Source organism: Geotrypetes seraphini, chromosome 3 (assembly GCF_902459505.1).
Source record: "Geotrypetes seraphini chromosome 3, aGeoSer1.1, whole genome shotgun sequence".
NCBI lineage: Eukaryota > Metazoa > Chordata > Amphibia > Gymnophiona > Dermophiidae > Geotrypetes > Geotrypetes seraphini.
This window is the reverse complement of record NC_047086.1, coordinates 54227947-54249065: the sequence shown is the minus strand read 5'-3', so window position 1 is coordinate 54249065 and position 21119 is coordinate 54227947. Positions and strand designations below refer to the sequence as shown.

The 21119-nt window shown below is 45.8% G+C and overlaps 1 protein-coding gene across 3 annotated transcripts in view; it reads left to right on the top strand.

Moving 5' to 3' along the window:
* SMAP1 (small ArfGAP 1) overlaps positions 1–21119 on the top strand; it is a 324870-nt gene that overhangs the window by 143168 nt on the left and 160583 nt on the right. For all 3 annotated transcript variants that reach the window (XM_033937092.1, XM_033937091.1, XM_033937093.1), the window contains one exon: positions 7702–7777. In XM_033937092.1, the coding sequence (XP_033792983.1) occupies positions 7702–7777 (76 nt within the window). The remainder of the gene's footprint in view (positions 1–7701; positions 7778–21119) is intronic.

Here is a 21119-nt window from a genome sequence, read left to right as displayed (position 1 = left end):
TTAGCTATCTTTTTTCTTTTAATGGGATAGTTCAGACCATTCACATTAAAGGAGAAAACATGTAAATCAGCCATAGTATATGATATGCAGTGGTGAAACATAGAGTATATCTCCTCTGTCTAGAAAAGATAACTGATATATTTGTAAGGTCAGGCAGACACTCCTGTCTAAGAAGAAAAATAGAAAGAGCATGAAAATAAGAGAAAAGAAGTCAGTAATATTAGCATAATGTATGGTCAGAAAAGAAATAGACCACATTATCATGCATATTTTAAAACATTTTAAGGGTGCTCCTGGGAGCACGGAAGAGTAACACATATGGAACAACTAGCAAAATCCACACCTAATAAATAATAGAAAACATGAGATTAATGTGCTTAACTTAGCAGACTATGCAATATATGTATTTAATTACATAGCATGGTGAGATAAGAGCTTCTTGGCACAATCTGGAGTACCAAGTCTGGAATTGATTTGAGCAAGCAGAGACCTCAAAGGAAACTGCACGGTTGATGTCAAGTAGAATTAAACCGCTGGATCCATCACTGGGGTACCGCTAGCCACTATCACAGGCATTAACATCTTTAATTCAAGCTAAAGGCTGGTCTGGTTTCTGAAGAATACTTAACCCCATTGTGAGAAATTATACATTCTATTCTGCTACTCATCATACCTACTCTAGATTGGATTATTTTTTGGATCAAAAGATATTATATTCATGTTGAAATCTGCTAAAATTCATGGAATCACAATCTCAGATCATGTTGCTATTACATGTACTCTAGAACAGAGGTTCTCAACACAAGGTGCACATACCCTTAGGGGTATATGAGCTGCTTGATGGGGATACTCCTCCATCTCGCAGCTGGCAAAAGATATTCATGATATAGTGTCCACTTTATATTTCAAAATTTGATGTAAATACATATCAAAATCTTAACAAATTAATATTTCAATGCTACACCCTGCTATCGGACATCTCCACAGCATTTTCATTCAAACAGAATACAATATATTCTGAGGCTAATAAATCTGGAAAACTACTTGCTTCATATTTAAAAGGTCATCATATTAAACTACGAATTGCTAGTAAAAAATAATGGAGACGTACTTGTCTCTACATCTCAGATTTTATCAGCTTTCAAAGAGTTGTACCACTCCCTCTATATATATATGAATGCAATATTTCCATGAATGACATTCACACCTTTCTGAGGAATGTACAACTACTTTAAATAGAATCGAGATTTCTCCAGGATCTTAGCCTACCAATTCAAATCCAGTAAATTTCTATAGCTATTAAAACTTTACCCCAAGCAGTCTCAAGGACCAGATGGAATATCTGCTGAATTTTATAAATCATTATCTTTTTTGGCACCTAAACTCCCAAATTACTATCAGGCTTTATTATCAACTGCTACATTAGGAAGATTTTCAGAAGACACTGTTGTAGTCATACCCAAACCTGGTAGTAATTCTCAAATTGTTCAAAACTATCAACATATTTCATTATTGAATCTGGACTATAAAATTTATACCAAGTTACTTAGGGCTCCTTTTACAAAGGTGTGCTAGCATTTTTAGCGCACACACCAGATTAGCGCGTGCTACCCAAAAAATACAGCCTGCTCAAGAGGGAGGCGGTAGCGGCTAGTGCGCGGCATTTTAGTGCGCGCTATTCATGTGTTAAGGCCCTAATGCACCTTTGTAAAAGGAGCCCTTAGTCTCAGGTTAGAAAAAGTAATTCAACTTCTTATACATAAGGATCAAGTTGATTTTTTTGAAAAAAATGGTATGGTGCTGACAATACTCTATTATTTTGTCATGTGATCCACTCTGCCCAATCAAAAAATTATCCAATTATCTCCATTTCCTTAGATGATGCAAAGGCTTTTGATCGGGTTAGACCAGTGGTCCATCTAGCCCAGTATCCTGTATTCACAGAGGTCAATCCAAGTCACAAGTACAAGGCAAAATCCCAAATAGTAGCAACATTCCAGGCTACCAATCCAGGGCAAGCAGTGGCTTCTCCCATGTCTATCTCAACAGCAAACTGGACTTTTCCCCTAGGAACTTGTCCAAACCTTTTTAAAACTAGCTACATTAACCTCTCTTAACATATCCTTTGGCAATGCATTCCAGAGCTAAACTATTCTCCGAGTGAAAAAATATTTCCTATATTGGTTTTAAAAGTCCTTTAACTTTGAGTGTCTCCTAGTCTTTGTAAATCTTGATGCAGTAAATTTATGAATCCCTATTGAATTTTGGCAGAACTGACAGAAGTAGCAGAAAATATACTTAAGATTCTGTTTTCTTCTAACATTGTATACATTCACAGTGCTACTACAATAAGATTTGCCATGAAAAAAAAAATAGTTTTTAAGTTTACAGAAGTCAAGCAAATGCTATTGTGAATATGTGGAAGTGCAATTTCTCTTGTGGAATATGGTTAATTATTGGCTGCATGTACCATGGCATGACAGATGATAAAGTTTTATATTAAGCTTTTCATTATTGGGGGTTTTGGTCTTATCTGAGATTTTTTAATTACTTCAGTTCCATGAGATCTATTGTGCAGCTGAGCTAATCAACAGTTCTGCTCCTTTGAGGTTGTTTGAGCTTTTGAAAGTTGTTCTTCTGTCAGTGGGATATGTCTGGAAATTGAAGATTTAGTTCTGTGGGACTGGTTAGTAATTTAATTGTCTACCAAGTGGTAACTGATTTCAGAGAGAGCTCCAGTGGTAAACACACATTACCAGTTTAAGTTAATAGAAAGCTTTGAAGAACTGACTTAAGCAATATGTAATTCTATTTTAATATAAGCAGTAAAACACAAGACTTTACATGTGCAGTTCATCTGAGAAGACAGTGTGCACAATTTTTGCTCCTTAATACATGTTAAATGGCAAAATTGTGAGTTACTACTGCAGATGTACCGTATTTTCACGCATATAACGCGCGCGTTATACGCGTTTTTACCTACCGCGCATACCCCTCGCGCGTTATATGCGTGAGCGCGGTATACCAAAGTTTTAAAACATAGTTCCCACCCCGCCCGACGCCCGATTCACCCCCCCAGCAGGACCGCTCGCACCCCCACCCCGAACGACCGCTCGCACGCGCTCCCATCCGCACCCGCATCCACGATCGGAGCAAGAGGGAGCCCAAGCCCTCTTGCCCGGCCGACTCCCCGACGTCCGATACATCCCCCCCCCCCGGCAGGACCACTCGCACCCCCACCCCGAACGACCGCTCGCACGCGCTCCCACCCACACCCGCATCCACGATCGGAGCAAGAGGGAGCCCAAGCCCTCTTGCCCGGCTGACTCCCCGACGTCCGATACATCCCCCCCCCCCCGGCAGGACCACTCGCACCCCCACCCCGAACGACCGCCGACTTCACGACAATATCGGGCCAGAAGGGAGCCCAAACCCTCCTGGCCACGGCGACCCCCCTAACCCCACCCCGCACTACATTACGGGCAGGAGGGATCCCAGGCCCTCCTGCCCTCGATGCAAACCCCCCTCCCCCCCAAGAACCTCCGACCGCCTCCCAGCCGACCCGCGATCCCCCTGGCGACCCCCACGACCCCCCCACCCCCCTTCCCCGTACCTTTGGTAGTTGGGCCAGAAGGGAGCCCAAACCCTCCTGGCCACGGCGACCCCCTAACCCCCCCCCGCACTACATTACGGGCAGGAGGGATCCCAGGCCCTCCTGCCCTCGACGCAAACCCCCCTCCCCCCCAAGAACCTCCGACCGCCTCCCAGCCGCCCCGCGATCCCCCTGGCGACCCCCACGACCCCCCCACCCCCCTTCCCCGTACCTTTGGTAGTTGGGCCAGAAGGGAGCCCAAACCCTCCTGGCCACGGCGACCCCCTAGCACGGCGACCCCCTAACCCCACCCCACACTACATTACGGGCAGGAGGGATCCCAGGCCCTCCTGCCCTCGACGCAACCCCCCCTCCCCCCCAAGAACCTCCGACCGCCTCCCAGCCGACCCGCGATCCCCCTGGCGACCCCCACGACCCCCCCACCCCCCTTCCCCGTACCTTTGGTAGTTGGGCCAGAAGGGAGCCCAAACCCTCCTGGCCACGGCGACCCCCTAACCCCACCCCGCACTACATTACGGGCAGGAGGGATCCCAGGCCCTCCTGCCCTCGACGCAAACCCCCCTCCCCCCCCAAGAACCTCCGACCGCCCCCCAGCCGACCCGCGATCCCCCTGGCGACCCCCACGACCCCCCCACCCCCCTTCCCCGTACCTTTAGTAGTTGGCCGGACAGACGGGAGCCAAACCCGCCTGTCCGGCAGGCAGCCAACGAAGGAATGAGGCCGGATTGGCCCATCCGTCCTAAAGCTCCGCCTACTGGTGGGACCTAAGGCGCGTGGGCCAATCAGAATAGGCCCTGGAGCCTTAGGTCCCACCTGGGGGCGCGGCCTGAGGCACATGGGCCCAACCCGACCATGTGTCTCAGGCCGCGCCCCCAGGTGGGACCTAAGGCTCCAGGGCCTATTCTGATTGGCCCACGCGCCTTAGGTCCCACCAGTAGGCGGAGCTTTAGGATGGATGGGCCAATCCGGCCTCATTCCTTCGTTGGCTGCCTGCCGGACAGGCGGGTTTGGCTCCCGTCTGTCCGGCCAACTACTAAAGGTACGGGGAAGGGGGGTGGGGGGGTCGTGGGGGTCGCCAGGGGGATCGCGGGTCGGCTGGGGGGCGGTCGGAGGTTCTTGGGGGGGAGGGGGGTTTGCGTCGAGGGCAGGAGGGCCTGGGATCCCTCCTGCCCGTAATGTAGTGCGGGGTGGGGTTAGGGGGTCGCCGTGGCCAGGAGGGTTTGGGCTCCCTTCTGGCCCAACTACCAAAGGTACGGGGAAGGGGGGTGGGGGGGTCGTGGGGGTCGCCAGGGGGATCGCGGGTCGGCTGGGGGGCGGTCGGAGGTTCTTGGGGGGGAGGGGGGTTTGCGTCGAGGGCAGGAGGGCCTGGGATCCCTCCTGCCCGTAATGTAGTGCGGGGTGGGGTTAGGGGGTCGCCGTGGCCAGGAGGATTTGGGCTCCCTCCTGGCCCGATATTGTTGGTGAGTCGGCGGTCCTTCGGGGGGGGGGGGGAGGGATGTATCGGACGTCGGGGGGGGGCATCAGGCTTTCAGGATGGGGACAGACCTTCAAGGGGGGACAGTGCACGGAAGTCAGGGGGGGTGAACGGAGAGTCGGGACAGCGCACGGAAAGTCAGGGCGGGCGAAAGGAGCGTCGGGCAGCATGCGCGGTATACCCGTGAGCGCGGTATATCAAAGTTTTTGTGCAAATCATCGTGATTTCTGCGCGCTATATCCGTGTGCGCGTTTTATACGGGTGCGTGTTATTTGCGTGAAAATACGGTACATTTTTGAAAGGATGTCCAAGACAGAATTGGGATGTCCTGCTCATATTGTCTCCCAAAAAAGTCCATCTTGCAGCCATTTTCAAGCAGCAAAAAATTTGTGGTTTCCTGTTTGAGAATATGTGGGAATGTCCAAAATAAATAGCCATTTTCCAAAATAAAATGTCCAAATTTTAAATGCACATCTGTCTGGCAGCATTTATACAAAAATGGCCACATAGAAACCCCTGCAGAACAGCCCTAGTGTTTAGGGCAATGGACTTTATTATAGGACATTGAGGTTCATATTCCACTGCAACTCTGTTATTTTTAAATGCTGAGCTGAGCCCTCCAGAGACCGGAAAATACCTACTGTACCTGAATGCACCACCTCAGTAGCCCTCAGTCATACAGATGCCTTTAATATTTAGGTACAGTAGGCATATCTCTGCTTATGGAAGATTCACATTTTAAAGGTAAAAAAATAGAATTGAAGTGGAATTTGAACTTGAGTCCCCTAGTTTACAGGCCACTGCATAGACCACTAAGCTACCCTTCAAACCTGCCTGCTGCTATGTTCAGAATGCCCACAACATCTGATGTTGTCAGGGAGCCTAGTTTCCCTTTCTGGTGTCACTTTCAGGGGTGAGTGAGGGGCACAGTAACCACTGGAGATTCATGAGAGTTCATACTTCAGTCCTTCCAGTGGTCAGCTATTCAGTCAGGACACCTTTTTATACCCTGGATGTTTTGACTTGGTTGTTTTCTTCTTGTTTAATTATTGCTGTTGGATTTCCTTATTATGGGCCCTCCCTAGTCCTGCCCTAAACACGTCCACAATATGTCCCCTTGAGGGCCTTTGGCAAACTGCAATATAGGACATCCAGATTCTGCCATTAGAAAATCATGATTTAGTCATTCTAGGCAGATGGACATTTCTTTTTGGGCCATCTGTTTTTTTGAAAATGAGCACTTTAGCATGTTAATGTAAGTCATTGCAGGATGCATAATAGCCCTACTGGCTCAGACCAATGGTCCATCTAGCCTAGTATCTTGTTTCCAATAGTGGCCAATCCAGGTCACAATTTCCTGTCAGAAACCCAAATACGGCAATTTTACATGGTACTGATTCCAGGGCAAGCAGTGGCTTTCTCCATGACTGTCTCAATAGCAAATTCATGTAGGATATCTTGATACAATGCAAATTGAATAATAAATACCACATAAAAGTTGGCCTAATTTTTTCTGCCTGGGAGAATCAGACTACTAAAACATGAATTGATATCCCCGGGCAGCATCTTAAAACGGCTGGAGCTTACCAAAGCTGAAAATAGCTCCATTTCCCCTCCCCCTCCCCAGACTGCAATCCCTAGTAGCCTACAGATTCCTAGGCAAGAGTGATCCAAAGTTACGGTACTCCTGACCCTGCCAGCACCAATTCAAAAGACACCAGTGACCCCTAGTGATAGTCTTGCCCACAATCACAAAGAGCATTAGTGCAATTTGAATCATGGTTTCCTTGCTTCTCAGACAACAAATCTAACCATTAGGTGGCTATTCTACTCTGCATCACAGTTCTGTATGTGTAATGTTATGCTTTTATAACCCTCTATATTCCGAAAATAGAGTTCAGAGTGGGAGCATGTCACCAAGAGGATGCCCAACCACAAAAAATGAGGATTATAATTGTAACAAAGCAAGCAATACAAGCAAATAAAAGAACTCACTGTAAAAGATTTTAATATTATACAAAACCATGAACATGAGAGCATCATTGGATCATTTAGCACTCTGTGCTGCAATAGAAACCTCTACCGTGGGTTAATAAAGGTGGGGGGAGAGTTAGTGGTATACTCGCTACTGGTCTTTAACTTACTGGGAGACTTGTCTAAAGATGCATTTTTAATAAGTGGAGTCAATATTCCTCCTAATGAGGATGGAAAAATGGCCACCTTGAAGAAAATAATTTTATTTAAATCTATTCTATTTGAAGTGACAAATCTGCTACTTTTTGAAGAATAAAATTTCCTAAATAGTTTATTACTGTATTATTTATTGGATAGAGTAACTGGTTTATCATTTGAAGATCAGTTTTATGGATTTGTTTAAAATCTTGATTTCTTTGTTTTCTTAGTTAAAAATGTCATTAACCTCCATTGATGTGAGCTAAATGTCACTTTTTCTTATTTTGCTTAGTTTCTAACTGCTATAATGTTAAATTTCCTGTATTTGGTGTATTTTTATTTGCAAACAATTTACTGCTCAACTATGTATGTGGTTTTTGTATAGTGCAACTTGTAAGCAAGTTATTGTTACTGGTATTTTCCCTTAACTAACTTTTCTTAGATCTGTGGAATTTTTCATCAGGGATAAATATGAAAGGAAGAAATACTATGACAAAAGTGCGGTTAATGCCATCAATGTAAGTACTATATTTCCTATTTCATTAAGAAAACAAAAATATTGCACCCTTATTCTAGAGAATCCAAGCTTCATGTGGCAACTAACTAAATGCCTTTGTATATTGTCAGGAAGCAGTTTTGTGTTGGAAGCGGAGGACCTAGAGGAAGAGGGAGAGTGAGTGGTGTTGCTGGACTGGAAGTGGAGAAGGGAGAAGGAGAGCTACTGCTGGACCTGGGTGGGAGGATAAGAGGTGCTGCTGGTCTTAGAATGGAAGAGGGAAAGATGCTGCTAGATTGGAGGGAGGGCAATGGAGAGGGAGAGAGAGAGAAACTGGATCGGGGGGGGGAGAAATATACAGGCTGCAAGTGGAGAGCTAGGAAGAGAGGGGGGGAAACAAAGAAGCCACAAGATGGGGGTACAGATGGAAAAGAATAGAAAGGTAATGGAAAGATGTACAGAGAAGAAATGATGAACACTTGGGGAGGAGTAGATGTTGGACAGAGAGGGTATGGCAGCACTGAAGAGGAATACTGATTATAGGGAGGAAAGGGACAAGGACTCAGAGGATAGATGCTGGACAGGACAGGTAGGGATGCAGAGGGAAGATGAAAGAGGGACATGGAGAGAGAAGATAAGGTCAAATGAACAGGACATCCTGCAAAGTTAGGAAAACCCCTCCAGAGAAAAGCCAAAGAGAGACACTGGGTCCAAAGCAAATGGGAAAATAAAATGCTCAGATAAATATAGAAAATTGTATTTAATTCTAAACTTAATATGTTAGTCATTGGAAATGCACATCTCTGATATCTCTAGTTTCTATTTCTCTAGTATTGCTGAATATGCTGAGTCTGACTTCTTGAGGTTTCTATGCCTTCATCTCTCTATTACTGATCTGTGGTCCCTTGTTTCATATTTGTTTTGTATGTGTAACTAGGATGTGGTATTCTGAATATGTAACATGTACAATAGTTTCTAAGTAGTAATAATAATAATAATAATAAAAGTTTATATACCACAGGACCCTAAGTTCTCACTAGGGGGCAGATTCTCAAAACTAAAATGTGCCTTTAAAATGCTCGCTAAACCGGTTCCAGCCAGTTTAGCGTGCATGTATTTTAGTGGTGGATTATTAAAACGGCTTACTGTGGTCTTTTCCAAGTTTTCTACCAGTCTCCAATACTGCCATGCAAATGTAGTACAACGAAGTCATTAATATTAAAATGAGCACTCCAAGCGATTCTCTATAATCGCCTCGTTGTGCCACATTTGCAGCCAAAATTTGCTGACAGGTCTGAGCTGCTGTTGCCTTACTTTCTGATCAGTGCCTGATTGTAGCAGTAGGCGTTTTTGTACAACTGGAAGGAGCATACGATCAGAGTTTTTTCCCCTTGGATTGTGAGGTGTCTCAGGGTTCCTCCCTATCCAGCTACCTTATTTAACTTGTTTATGGCCCTGATTGGTAAATTACTTTCCAACCTCGGAGTATAGTATTGATTATATGCAGATGATTTGCAGTTTTTATTTGAGTTTCCTGTTGATTGTGCTCAGGATCTTTTTTTTAATCTTTAATCTTTATTAAATTTCAATTTTTTTATGACAATAATAATCATATGAAATCAACAGCATCCAACTAATATCAATATAAAGGAAACATAATAACAAAGCAAATTAGGTAAGTTTCAACTGTTTGTTAGTCCACAATAATATAAAGAAGGAGTTCCATAAAAATTGAAGACTATTTTATTCCCTCACTTATTAAGGAAAATGATGGTTGCCTGAAATGGACCTGAACTAAACTTCTTGAGCTTTTATTCCTGAATATTAACAGGGATACTTGAAGACCTCACCTCATTTTCTAAAATAAATCTCGTCAACTGTGTAGAATCAAAGAAAGTATATCTAGCCCCCTTGAAGTTAATCAAACATTTGCAAGGGAACCTTAATACAAAAGTAGCTCCCAACTTCAAAACCTGGGGTCTCAAAAGCAAAAACTGTTTCCTCCTTTTTTGCGTTAATTTAGATACATCTGGATATATTCTTATTTTTTTGATTCAGAAACAATACATCTTTATATTTAAAGAACAACTTCAATAACCAATCTCTGTCTGAATCTAAAGCTAATTGAACAAATAATGTAGCAAATGTAATCTGTTCTGAATCTGATTTTTCTGTTAAGTTCGCCAAGTCCAATAGATCTAATTCGGGTTCTTGTTGATCTTCCAGACTTTTCTTCTTTCCCAAGGAAATCTATATAATAAAATGCTAAGCGCGCATGCGCACTCTCCTGATCCCTGATCTGTTGGGCTGTGGCGGCAAGAGTGCGCATGCGCTACAAAGGACTCCAGGACGCCCTCGGCTGTCGGTTTCAGGCCCATGCGGCTGCCAGGAGGAGTCGGTTTCAGGCGCGTGCACTTAGGATTCTTTCCGTGTAAGGCAGATCGTCGTCGTTGCCCCCTTCCCCCCTCTGATGACATCATCAGAGACGCGGCAGAACAAATCAGGGCAGTAGAAGGCCGTGTACATGTGTAGAGTGCTGTGGCCGCTGCTAGAGGTTTGTCGGGACCGCGGGAAGGGGGAGGCGGCAAGGGACTAAGGGACCTGGGAAACTTTGGACAAGTTAGAGTGCAAGGAGGATAGTGATCGTGAGTTACATCTCAGTGCCACAAGGGGACATCAGTACAGAGCTTAATTTGCAAGGATCCTTGAGACCAGATAGCTGTGTTTAGGACCAGCGCTCCTAGGATGTTACCAGCTCAACACCCCAGGGCAAACAGCTTCAGTATAAGAAATGTAATCCTTAGTTGGGTTACTGAGCCATAGCAGATTTTTTTTTTTTTTTTTTGGGGGGGGGAGTGTCGATGTCTTATATTCCATTTAATGCTTGAGTACCTGATTGTAAAAACCGCTTAGATAACCTTGATAGGCGGTATATAAAATCCTAATAAAACTTGAAAAACTTGAATGATGCTGAGGGGCAGGGGAGGGTATTTTCCCTATCTGTCCTGGTGGGCTTACAGTCTATGAATATATTCATGTAAACCATTCTGAGCTCCCTTGGGAGAAAGGCATAGAAAATTGAATAAATACATGTAAAAAAACTAATGTGCCTGAGGCAATGGGGGGATTAAGTGACTTACCTAGGGTCACAAGGGGCAGCGTGGGATTTGAACCCATAACCTCAGGGTGTTGAGGCTATAGCTCTAACCACTCACTCGGGCCAGGGGGAGAGGGAAAGGGGGCTGCTGAGGCTATAGCTCTAGCCACTCACTCGGGCCAGGGGGAGAGGGAAAGGGGGCTGCTTTGGGGGAGGGGTATGTTGGGGGCCAGACAGCAAACATGCTTTGCTCTGGGAGAGGGGGGGGACAGAAGGGGGCCTTGGAGCAGTCAGGCATGGCACAACAGGGGGCCAGGGGGAAAGGGAAAGGGGCCTGCTTTGGGGGGATGGGTGTGCTGTGGGGTAGGCAGCAATCATGCTTTGCTCTGGGAGGGGGGAACAGAAGGGGGCCACAGAGCAGGCAGGCATGGCACAACAGGGGACCAGGGAGAGAGGGAAAAGGGGCTGCTTTAGGAGTAGGGGTGTGCAAAAAAAAAAAAAAAAGACAGACAGACAGTGGCCAAGGAGAGAGAGAAAGAAAGATAGACACACATATCTATTCTAGCACCCGTTAATGTAACGGGCTTAAAGACCTAGTATAATAGATTTTTGAAATAGGTGGAAATGAATTCTGTGGGATTTTCAGAATCTCTGAAAGATATCGTTTAAACATATCTATTGGTGAAATTGTCATTAATTTAGGAAAATTAATCAACCTTAAATTTTGTCTCTGTGTAATATTTTCAAAATTACCATCTTGAAGTTAATGTTACCATTTTCATTCATTAGGAGCTGATTTTGTGCTCCAAGAATTTCCAATTTTTTATCTTGCTCAGTTGATTTTTTCTCTAGTTTATCCACCTTTTGTTGTAAAGTTGATGTCTCAGTTAATAAAGCAGAACAATGAGTTGAAAATGTTTGAAATTGAGTCCCCAGGGAAAGCTGTAATGTGGCAATTGCTTCACATATAGAGTTTAAGTCAGTAACTGTAGGCTTTTCCAAGGGTGCCGGTACTTGCTGTTCCCCTGCCAAATTCAGTGTACCTCGCGGCGTCGGATGTAAAAAGGAAGCAGATGACAAACTTCTAATCGTCAGTTCTTCTTCTTGATCTTCTTCGCAGCTCTCAGAGGTTGCCGCTATGCTCCCATCACTCTCCACTTCCTGCTGCACTCGTCGGGGGAGTGGCTGCGCTGGCGTGTTGCGCTCCTCCGGCGAGAGACTGGTTTCCTCGAAAAAGGTGCTGGGGCTCTCCAACATGCCCCCACCTCGCGCCAAGGACTTTCCGTCCGGATCTCCTCCAGGCCCATGTTCGACGAACGCGTCCATAGGGCCAAATAGTTGTTGCGGGTTCAGAGGGGTAAACCCAGGTCTTAGACTTGCGCTTCACCATAGGTAAGATACACAGCTCGAGCACGTGTGCTCAGGATCTTATATGGATGTCAACGAATTGTCTCTTTTTAAATGTTTCTAAAACAAAAATTGTGTGGTTATCATCATCTGGAATTGTAGATGCCCCATCTACCTGTGTGTATGATGGGGTATTGATTCCAGTACAGCAGGAGATCAAAAGTTTGGGAGTTTTATTAGATTCCTCTTTACAATTTTGTGGTCACATTGTTTCAGTGGTAAGGACAATGTTTTTAAGATCCGTTTGGTACTGAAATTGCAAGGTTTGCTTTCTCCAGCCAATTTTTGTCAAGTTATGCAGTGTTTTGTTCTATCACATCTAGATTACTGTAATGCCCTTTTATGTGGCCTTCCAAAAAAGTAATTGAAGGCACTGCAGGTGGCTCAGAATGTGGTGGCAAGTGTGATTGGTGGTATCTCTTGTAATGAACATGTTTCCCCATTGTTGACTGAGCTGCATTGGCTTCCAGTGGTTTGGAGAATTCAATTTAAGATCTTGGTATTGGTACCTTGCATCAAGCTCTGCCGAAATTAATGGCTACTTTACTGGTTTCATATGTACCTTTCCGTTCTTTGTGGTCTCAGTCTAAGAAATTGTTGGCTGTGCCTTCTATACCAGTGGTTCCCAACCCTGTGCAGGAGGACCACCAGGCCAGTTGGGATTTTGGGATAGCCCTAATGAATATGCATGAGAGAGATTTGCATATAATGGAGGTGACAGGCATGCAAATCTATTCCATGCATATTCATTAGGGCTATCCCAAAAACCCAACTGGCCTGGTGGTCCTCCTGCACAGGGTTGGGAACCACTGTTCTATACGATCTATAGTTAAGGCAGCTATTCTCTCTCGTGTTTTTGGTGTGGTAGGCCCTCAGTTAAGGAGTGTCCTTCAAGACTCTGTTTGTCAAATTTCTTCTTTTTTATTTTTTTGTGTTTGAAGGCTTAGTTTTTTTTTCCAGAAGACCTTTCAAAATCTGTGAGGGAGCACTGCCATCATGGTTGCATATTTTAATTTACTTTTACATAAAGAATGTTATGTTAAGAATTTATTTATGAATTAGGGTTTTTCTTTTAGGTATTATGTAAGATTGATTATTTTTTAGAAAGTTTAAGGGGTCTTTTTACTAAAGCGCGTTAGCTGTTTTAGCACGCACTAAATATTAGCGCACGCTAACATGTCCATTATGGTCTATGGACACGTTAGCATGCATTAAAACGGCTAGCGCGCCTTAGTAAAAGGACCCCTAAGTGTGATGTGTTAGTATTGGGATGTTAGGGTGTGTTTGTTTAGTTATGTTTATATGTTCTCTCTTGTAACCCACATAGATGTTTGGATGTCTTGACCTGTTTTTGGGCCACCGCGGGAGCGGACTGCTGGGCAGGATGGACCTGTGGTCTGACCCGGCAGAGGCACTGCTTATGTTCTTATGATATGTGGTATATAAATGTTTTAAATAAATAAAATATCAAAGGATGCACAGTTAGAAGTTTTTGATAGTGTACTGTATTAAACATCACGAAAGGTTTTTCCACTAAAGTCAAATATCTTGGGGTGATACTGGATTTTCAGTTGTCCTTTTCTCTCTCATGTGCAAAGTGTAATCAGAAAGGTTTATTTCAGGTTTTGAATGCTTAATAAGTTACTAATGTATTTTTTCAATCTATTGTCCAAGCGGGCTTAGATTATTGTAACATCGTATTTTGGGGTATTTCATCTTCCTGTCTTCGAGCCCTGCAGATGGCCCAGAATTCAATAATTCGATTACTGTGTGGGGTTCATAGATTTATGCATGTAACTGCATATTTTATTTCAATGTATTGGCTGACAGTGGAATATTGTTATTGATAGTATATCTAAGTTTAAATCAATTTTCTCCTGTAGGTATACTTGCAAGATTGTATTGTGCCATGTGTCCCTTCTAGGCAATTGTGTTCTGCAAGCCATTTTGATTTAGTTATTCCATCTCATAAAATATTACAACATGAAGCAATAGGAAAAAGTGTTTTTTTCCTGTGCTGGACCGGTGGAGTGGAATAAGCTTCCAGTGTATCTTCAACAGCAAAAAGATTTATGCCAATTTAAGAAACTATTGAAGCGACACCTTTTTTGCCAGATGAAATATGCTTCTTAATGCTGCGGATTTTAGTGGCTTTGAACTGTAATCAGCTTATCTTCCATTTTTTGTCATGAATCTTTTGTTGATGTGTTTGTTAACGATTGTTTTGTGACGTGGTTATGCACGTATCTTGTACTTTTGAATTTTATGTGATTTTGTGATCTGCCTTGTACAAAAGCGGGATAGAAATAATAAACTATATGTGTGAGTGCGTGAGAGAAAGGGCTGACTGCAGATGGCAGGGCTGATAGCAGATGGGATGTAAGAGAGAGAGGACAGGCTGCCTGAGTGTGAAAGGACAGAGTGTCTGAGGGCAGGTGGGTTGTGTGTATGTGTATGATGAGGATAGAGTGGCTCTGGGTAGGTGTGATGTGTAAGCATCATCTTGGAGCCCTTTTCTTCAATCCGCTTTTATTCAGGTGCTGCCTGGTAACTCTGGGCCATACTGAAACATTGCAAAATAAGTACCTGGGAAATATTGTGCTTGCAAATGCAGAAAAGGGAATTCCCACAGATAACAAAAATGGCTCTTCCAGTGCAATAGGTGAGACATTCTAGACAATAGGGTTATTTCCCCATACTCGCATGCTCTGTAGAAGGAATCCACTCCAGATTTTTCACTCTACCTGTGTAGTACTTCACTGATCGGTTTAGGGTCCTCTACAGTCTTTCCGTCTGCAAGCATGTCTGCAGCTGTATGTGTTCTGCTCTCCCCATTTTATTGTTTTAAATTCAATGTAGTTTTGACACCTTTGCGGGTATTTTCACGTTTGAAGCAAATTTGAGCTTGAGAATTCACAGACTTCAGTCTGTAGCTGACAGATGGGTACCAGTTAGCCAGTCTGCATAGTTTTCCTTGGAACTCAGGGCCGTTCCTAACGTAGTCTCACTTTCTGTTAAGCAGGGGTCGAGCGCAGACTGTTAGGCACGTTGTTCTACAGTATGCCAGCTGTATTTTCGTGCCTTCGCTCATCCTGGTGCAAATCTGGTGGTCCACTGGGGTAGAGGCATAGTCAGGCAGAGGAGTCTGACCGGCAGCCTGAAGATCAGCTTTGTGAAAGCATTCCCAGCATTGTGGCAGTGAATTTTCGAACAGCTACTTAGAAAGAGCTGTGAGCAGGTGGAGTCCAGTGTCTCAGGTCACAATGAGTACAAGAAGCTGACAGCTTGTGAGAGACGTCAGGGAAAATTTTAAAAAGTGGGGTTTTCTGAGTTTCTGCATGTTCCCCTGTTTCCCCTCCTGAAAAAAATCCTAAAATTGCAGTTTTTGGACTTTGGGAAATGAGAGAAATATCGCTTTTTTGGTGCAAATTTGATACCAGTGGGCATCTTAGATTTTTAGCAATCTTTTTTTTTTTTCCTTCCATTTTAAATGACTACCTCCCTTCTGGGAGGCGGTCTTACGTACGCGCTCGATGCGGAGAAATGGAAAGCCTGAAGAAGCAAGTCAGACTTCTGGGGGGCAGAATACTGGAACTGGAGGCACTTCAAGCAGTGGAGGAAGAAGACAGAAATGCAGAGATCAAGACGGAGGACACCATCGAGGAAGAAGTCCGGGATCTGGAGAACTTCATAGAAGAAGCCTACAGGAGGCCGTGGAAAGACACCAGCTACAGAGGAACTGGCAGGATACACCTACAGAGAGTGTGGACCACCAGACGGACAGCCACTAGGAAGAAATGGGGACACAGCAGCAAGATTTAGAAACAGCGGAGGAAACCCACATGAAGACGAACGTCAGGATGAGAGGAAATGGATAGGAACGAAGGACACGGACCTATGCTTGGAGAGATGGGCATACACCAAAGACACGGACCTGTGGCTGGAGAATCAAGAGAAGATAGAGAGGACAGCAATCATTGTGGGGGACTCTATCATCAGGCAAGTTGACAGCCACATAGCGGGAGGAAGACTGGATCGACCTGTTTACCAGGAGCCAAGATAGAAGACATTGTGAGCCGCATCGACAGGATCGTTGACAATGTGGAAGAAGAAGATACGACAGCGGTGATCCGTGTGGGGACAAACAATGTGAGCAACAGGAACTACAACAGAGAAGTACTGAAGGAACAGTTCCGGATGCTAGGAAAGAAGCTGAAGACCAGAACGCAGAGGATAGCATTCTCGGAGATCCTGCCGGTACCCAGGGCAGATGAGAAGAGACAGATGGAGCTGCAAGCAGTTAATGCGTGGATACGGCGCTGGTGTGAGGAAGAAGGATTCCACTTCGTGTGCAACTAGACGGCGTTCTGGAAGAAGAGCAAGCTATACAGGAAGGATGGACTCCAGCTCAGCAGAGACGGAATGAGGCTACTTGCAACCAACATCAAGAGAGAAGTTTAGAAGAAGGGGAAAGTCGACAGAGAGAAAGAGTCAATGATTTGGGAACCGGTATACCCAGAGGATACCGTGCAGGAAGATGGAGGGGAAGACTCACCAGACAAGACAGACCGAAAGGGACACAAGAGGAAAAGACGCACAAGAAGGAAACAGGCTGCAATTCAAGTGTATGTACACAAATGCCTCAGAAATAAGATAGGTGAATTAGAAGCTGTGGCACAAAAGGATAATGTGGACCTCATCGGCATCACGGAAACTGATGGACTGATGAAAACGGTGGACTGATGAAAATGTCTGGGACACGGTGCTACCGGGATATAAACTAACACAGAGACTGAGGGACTCAAAAAGGAGAAGGCATTGCCATATACATCAAAGAGGGAATTGAATCTACTGGAGAAAACATGCCACAACAGACAGATAAGTTAGTCTCTATGGGTCAAACTTCTGGGAACAAATGGACCGGAAACAAGAATAGGCATCTACTACCGACCCCCCCAGGGCAGTCCGAAGAAATTGATGGAGAAATGACGGATTAACTGTAAGGGAGGCAACACGGTTATCATGGGAGACTTCAACTATCCAGGGATAGAATGGAACCTCGGCACCTCCGGCTGTGCTAGAGAGACCAAGTTTCTGGAAACTGTAGGTGATTGCTTCCTGGAGCAACTTGTCAAGGATAACATGAGGGGAAATGCAATTCTGGACTTAATTCTAAATAGGCTGCGAGGACCGGCACAGGATGTAGAAGTAGAAGGGACGCTGGGAAACAGTGATCACAATACGATCCACTTCAACCTGGAAACAGGGGCAAAACATCGATCCAGATCGACGGCCACGGCGCAAAAATTCCGAAAAGGGAATTATGAAGGGGATGGTTCAGAATGCTCACCCTTCCTACATTGTACCCCCTCTTGGACAAGGGGGACTGGCTGTGCTCACTGGATCTGAAAGAGGCGTATACGCACATTCCGATACACCCGGCCTCTCGCCGGTATCTGAGATTCCGGGTGGGGGATCTCCATTTCCAGCCTAGCGGCCTCTCCGAGGGTTTTCACGAAATGTCTAGTTGTAGTAGCTGTGGCCCTGCGTCTCCGTGGCCTGCAGGTGTTTCCCTACCTCGCCAACTGGTTGATCAAAGCCAGGAAGTTCTACGAGCGACGAATCAAACCATTTTGCTCCTTCAGAGCCTCGGCTTCGAGGTGAACTTCCCCAAGTCTCAGCTGTGTCCGTCCCAGTCTCTGGAATTCATCAGAGCGGTCCTGGGCACGGTTTGTCTCTGCTCCTTCTTGCCTCGGCCTCGTCAGGAGGCCCTTGTTCGCTTATGCCAGAGGGTGGCCCATCTGTCCTCGGCCCCGGCCCAGCTCTTGATGGTCCTCCTAGGTCACATGGCCTCCACGGTTCACGTGACTCCTCTTGCCAGACTTCACCTCCGTATTCCTCAATGGGCTCTAGCGTCTCAATGGAACCAGGGTCCTGTCTCTCGACTCATTGTCGTGACTCCTTTGTTGAAGCAATCTCTCCGTTGGTGGATGCTCTCTTCCAATCTTTCTAGAGGTTTTCTGTTTCATGCTCCCCCTCTGCAGAAGGTCCTCACGACGGACTCGTCGGTCTATGCTTGGGGGGCTCATCTGGACGGTCTTCGCACTCAAGGTCTTTGGTCCAGTGCCTTCCGCCTTTGTCACATCAATCTGTTGGAGCTTCGAGCAATTTTCCTCGCCCTGAAAGCTTTTTGTCACCTGCTTTGCGACCGTGTGGTGCTGGTCCGCACGGACAACCAGGTCGCCATGTATTATATCAACAAACAAGGGGGCATGGGGTCCCTGTCCCTGTGCCAGGAGGCGATGTGGCTATGGGATTGTGCCATCCGCTGCAACATATTCCTTCGAGCGGTCTACATTCAGGGCCAGCACAATTGTCTGGCTGAAAAGTTGAGTCGTCTTCTGCAGCCTCATGAGTGGTCCATCCATTCCTTGACCCTGCGTCAGGTGTTTGCTCGTTGGGGGACTTCGGACGTCGATCTGTTCACGTCCCCCCTCAATCACAAGTTGCCCCGCTTCTGCTCCAGGGTTTACACCCCTCTCAGGCTCGAGACGGATGCTTTTCTACTGGATTGGACAAACCTGTTTCTGTATGCGTTCCCTCTATTCCCTCTGATTCTGAAGACTCTCATCAGGCTCAAGTCCACGCGTGCTACCATGATCCTGATAGCTCCTTGGTGGCCCCGACAGCCGTGGTTCTCCCTTCTGTTACAACTCAGTTCCAGGGAGCCTTTTCTTCTGCCTGTTTTTCCTTCTCTGCTTACGCAGAGTCGGGGTTCTCTACTTCAACCCAACCTCCAGTCTCTGCACTTAACAGCTTGGTTCCTCGAGATATAATGCCCTTGTTCCAGTTCTCCCATCCTGTGCTGGATGTCCTGGAGACGTCTCGGAAGGAGTCCACTCGCCAATGTTACCATCAGAAGTGGACCCGCTTTTCTTCCTGGTGTGCTACTCGGCAGCAGGAGCCAATATCTGCCTCCTTATCTGCTGTCCTGGATTATCTGTTACACTTTTCTGGTGCTGGACTCAAGTCCTCTTCGGTTCGAGTTCACCTTAGTGCCATTGCTGCTTTTCATCAGCCGATTGACGGGAAGCCTATCTCTGTTCATCCTGTGGTTTCCCGCTTCATGAAAGGCCTTTCCACGTTCATCCGCCCCTTAAACCTCCTCCTGTGGTTTGGGATCTTAACATGGTCCTTGCTCACTTGATGAAACCTCCGTTCAAGCCGCTAGCGCGGGCTCACTTGAAGTATCTTACTTGGAAGGTTGTGTTTCTTATTGCTCTCACTTCTGCCCGTCGGGTCAGTGAGCTTCAAGCCTTGGTGGCGGACCCACCTTTCACTGTCTTCCATCATGATAAGATGGTTCTACGTACCCATCCTAAGTTCTTGCCTAAGGTTGTTTCTGAGGTTCACATCAACCAATCCATTGTTCTTCCTGTGTTTTTTTCCGAAGCCCCATTCTCACCCTGGAGAAGTGGCTGTGAATTCTCTTGATTGTAAGCGTGCGCTGGCCTTCTACTTGAAGCGCACCGCTCCTCATCGTTCTGCTCCCCAGCTGTTCCTCTCTTTCGATCCTAATCGCTTGGGTCGCTCTGTTTCTAAGCGGACCATTTCTAACTGGTTGGCCGCTTGTATCTCTTTCTGTTACGCTCAGGCTGGTCTCTCCCTGCCGGGTAGAGACACAGGTCACAAGGTCAGAGCGATGGCGGCGTCTGTTGCTTTCCTCCGCTCAACTCCGCTTGAAGAAATCTGTAAGGCTACCACTTGGTCCTTGGTTCATACATTTATCTCACACTACTGTCTGGATACTTTCTCCAGGCATGATGGCCATTTTGGCCAGTCAGTTTTGCAAAATCTGTTCTCCTAAATTGCCAACTCTTCCTCCATCCCATTCTGGTTAGCTTGGAGGTCTACCACATGTTGAGAATATGCTACCTGCTTGTCCTGGGATAAAGCACAGTTACTTACCGTAACAGGTGTTATCCAGGGACAGCAGACAGATATTCTCGCAACCCACCCACCTCCCTGTGGTTGGCTTCTTTGCTAGCTATCTGAACTGAGGCCACGCTGAGGAGATGCATGCCCTAGGTAGGGTGGGAGGGGCACGCTCGCATGCGTGGGCCAATCCCAAGCTTGAAGGTCTTCAAGCAAGTCTGCTTGCGAAAACGTCCGCTAGGGGGCTCTGTCGGTGACGTCACCCACATGTTGAGAATATCTGCCTGCTATCCCTGGATAACACCTGTTACGGTATGTAACTGTGCTGTAGGACATCTTGTTTGGGTTTGTTTTCTTGGAAAGTCCCGAAATATCCAATGCTGTACAGTCAGCAAATATTTGCCAGCTACTGGAGCAAAGATGAACCTCTCACATAAGCATATTGTTTCTGCTGACAGGGAGAGATATGATTCTTTCATTATTCAGAAACCTACATTCAGTAGCACAATGTCTCTCTTAAAAATATTCTCTGGGGGTCTCATAGGGGTCTTCACCTACATTTTCCTGGAGGTCTTATTCCTGATTCTCTCTCACCTTGAAGGGTGGTACACTATGTCCCGCTTATATCCCCTGGCACTGGAGTGTCAGCAGCTTTTGGGATAGCCCAAAGTGGATTCCTTGGTGGCACAAGTGACTCAGCTAATGTCTCTTCCCAGTGCAGGAGGTGTTATGTTGACAGCTATATAGGACCACTGTGTGGATGAAGTCCTCGGAAAACTTTTTGTAACAGCCAATTTGGGCATCAGTGCTGCGGTGGCAACGTCTTTTGTCACTCAGCCTGTCTCTCTTGTCTGTGCATGCTAGAGACTGATGCGGTGGAGCCTCCTCCTCAACTGCTGATAGCTAGGTCGCATTATATAGCAGA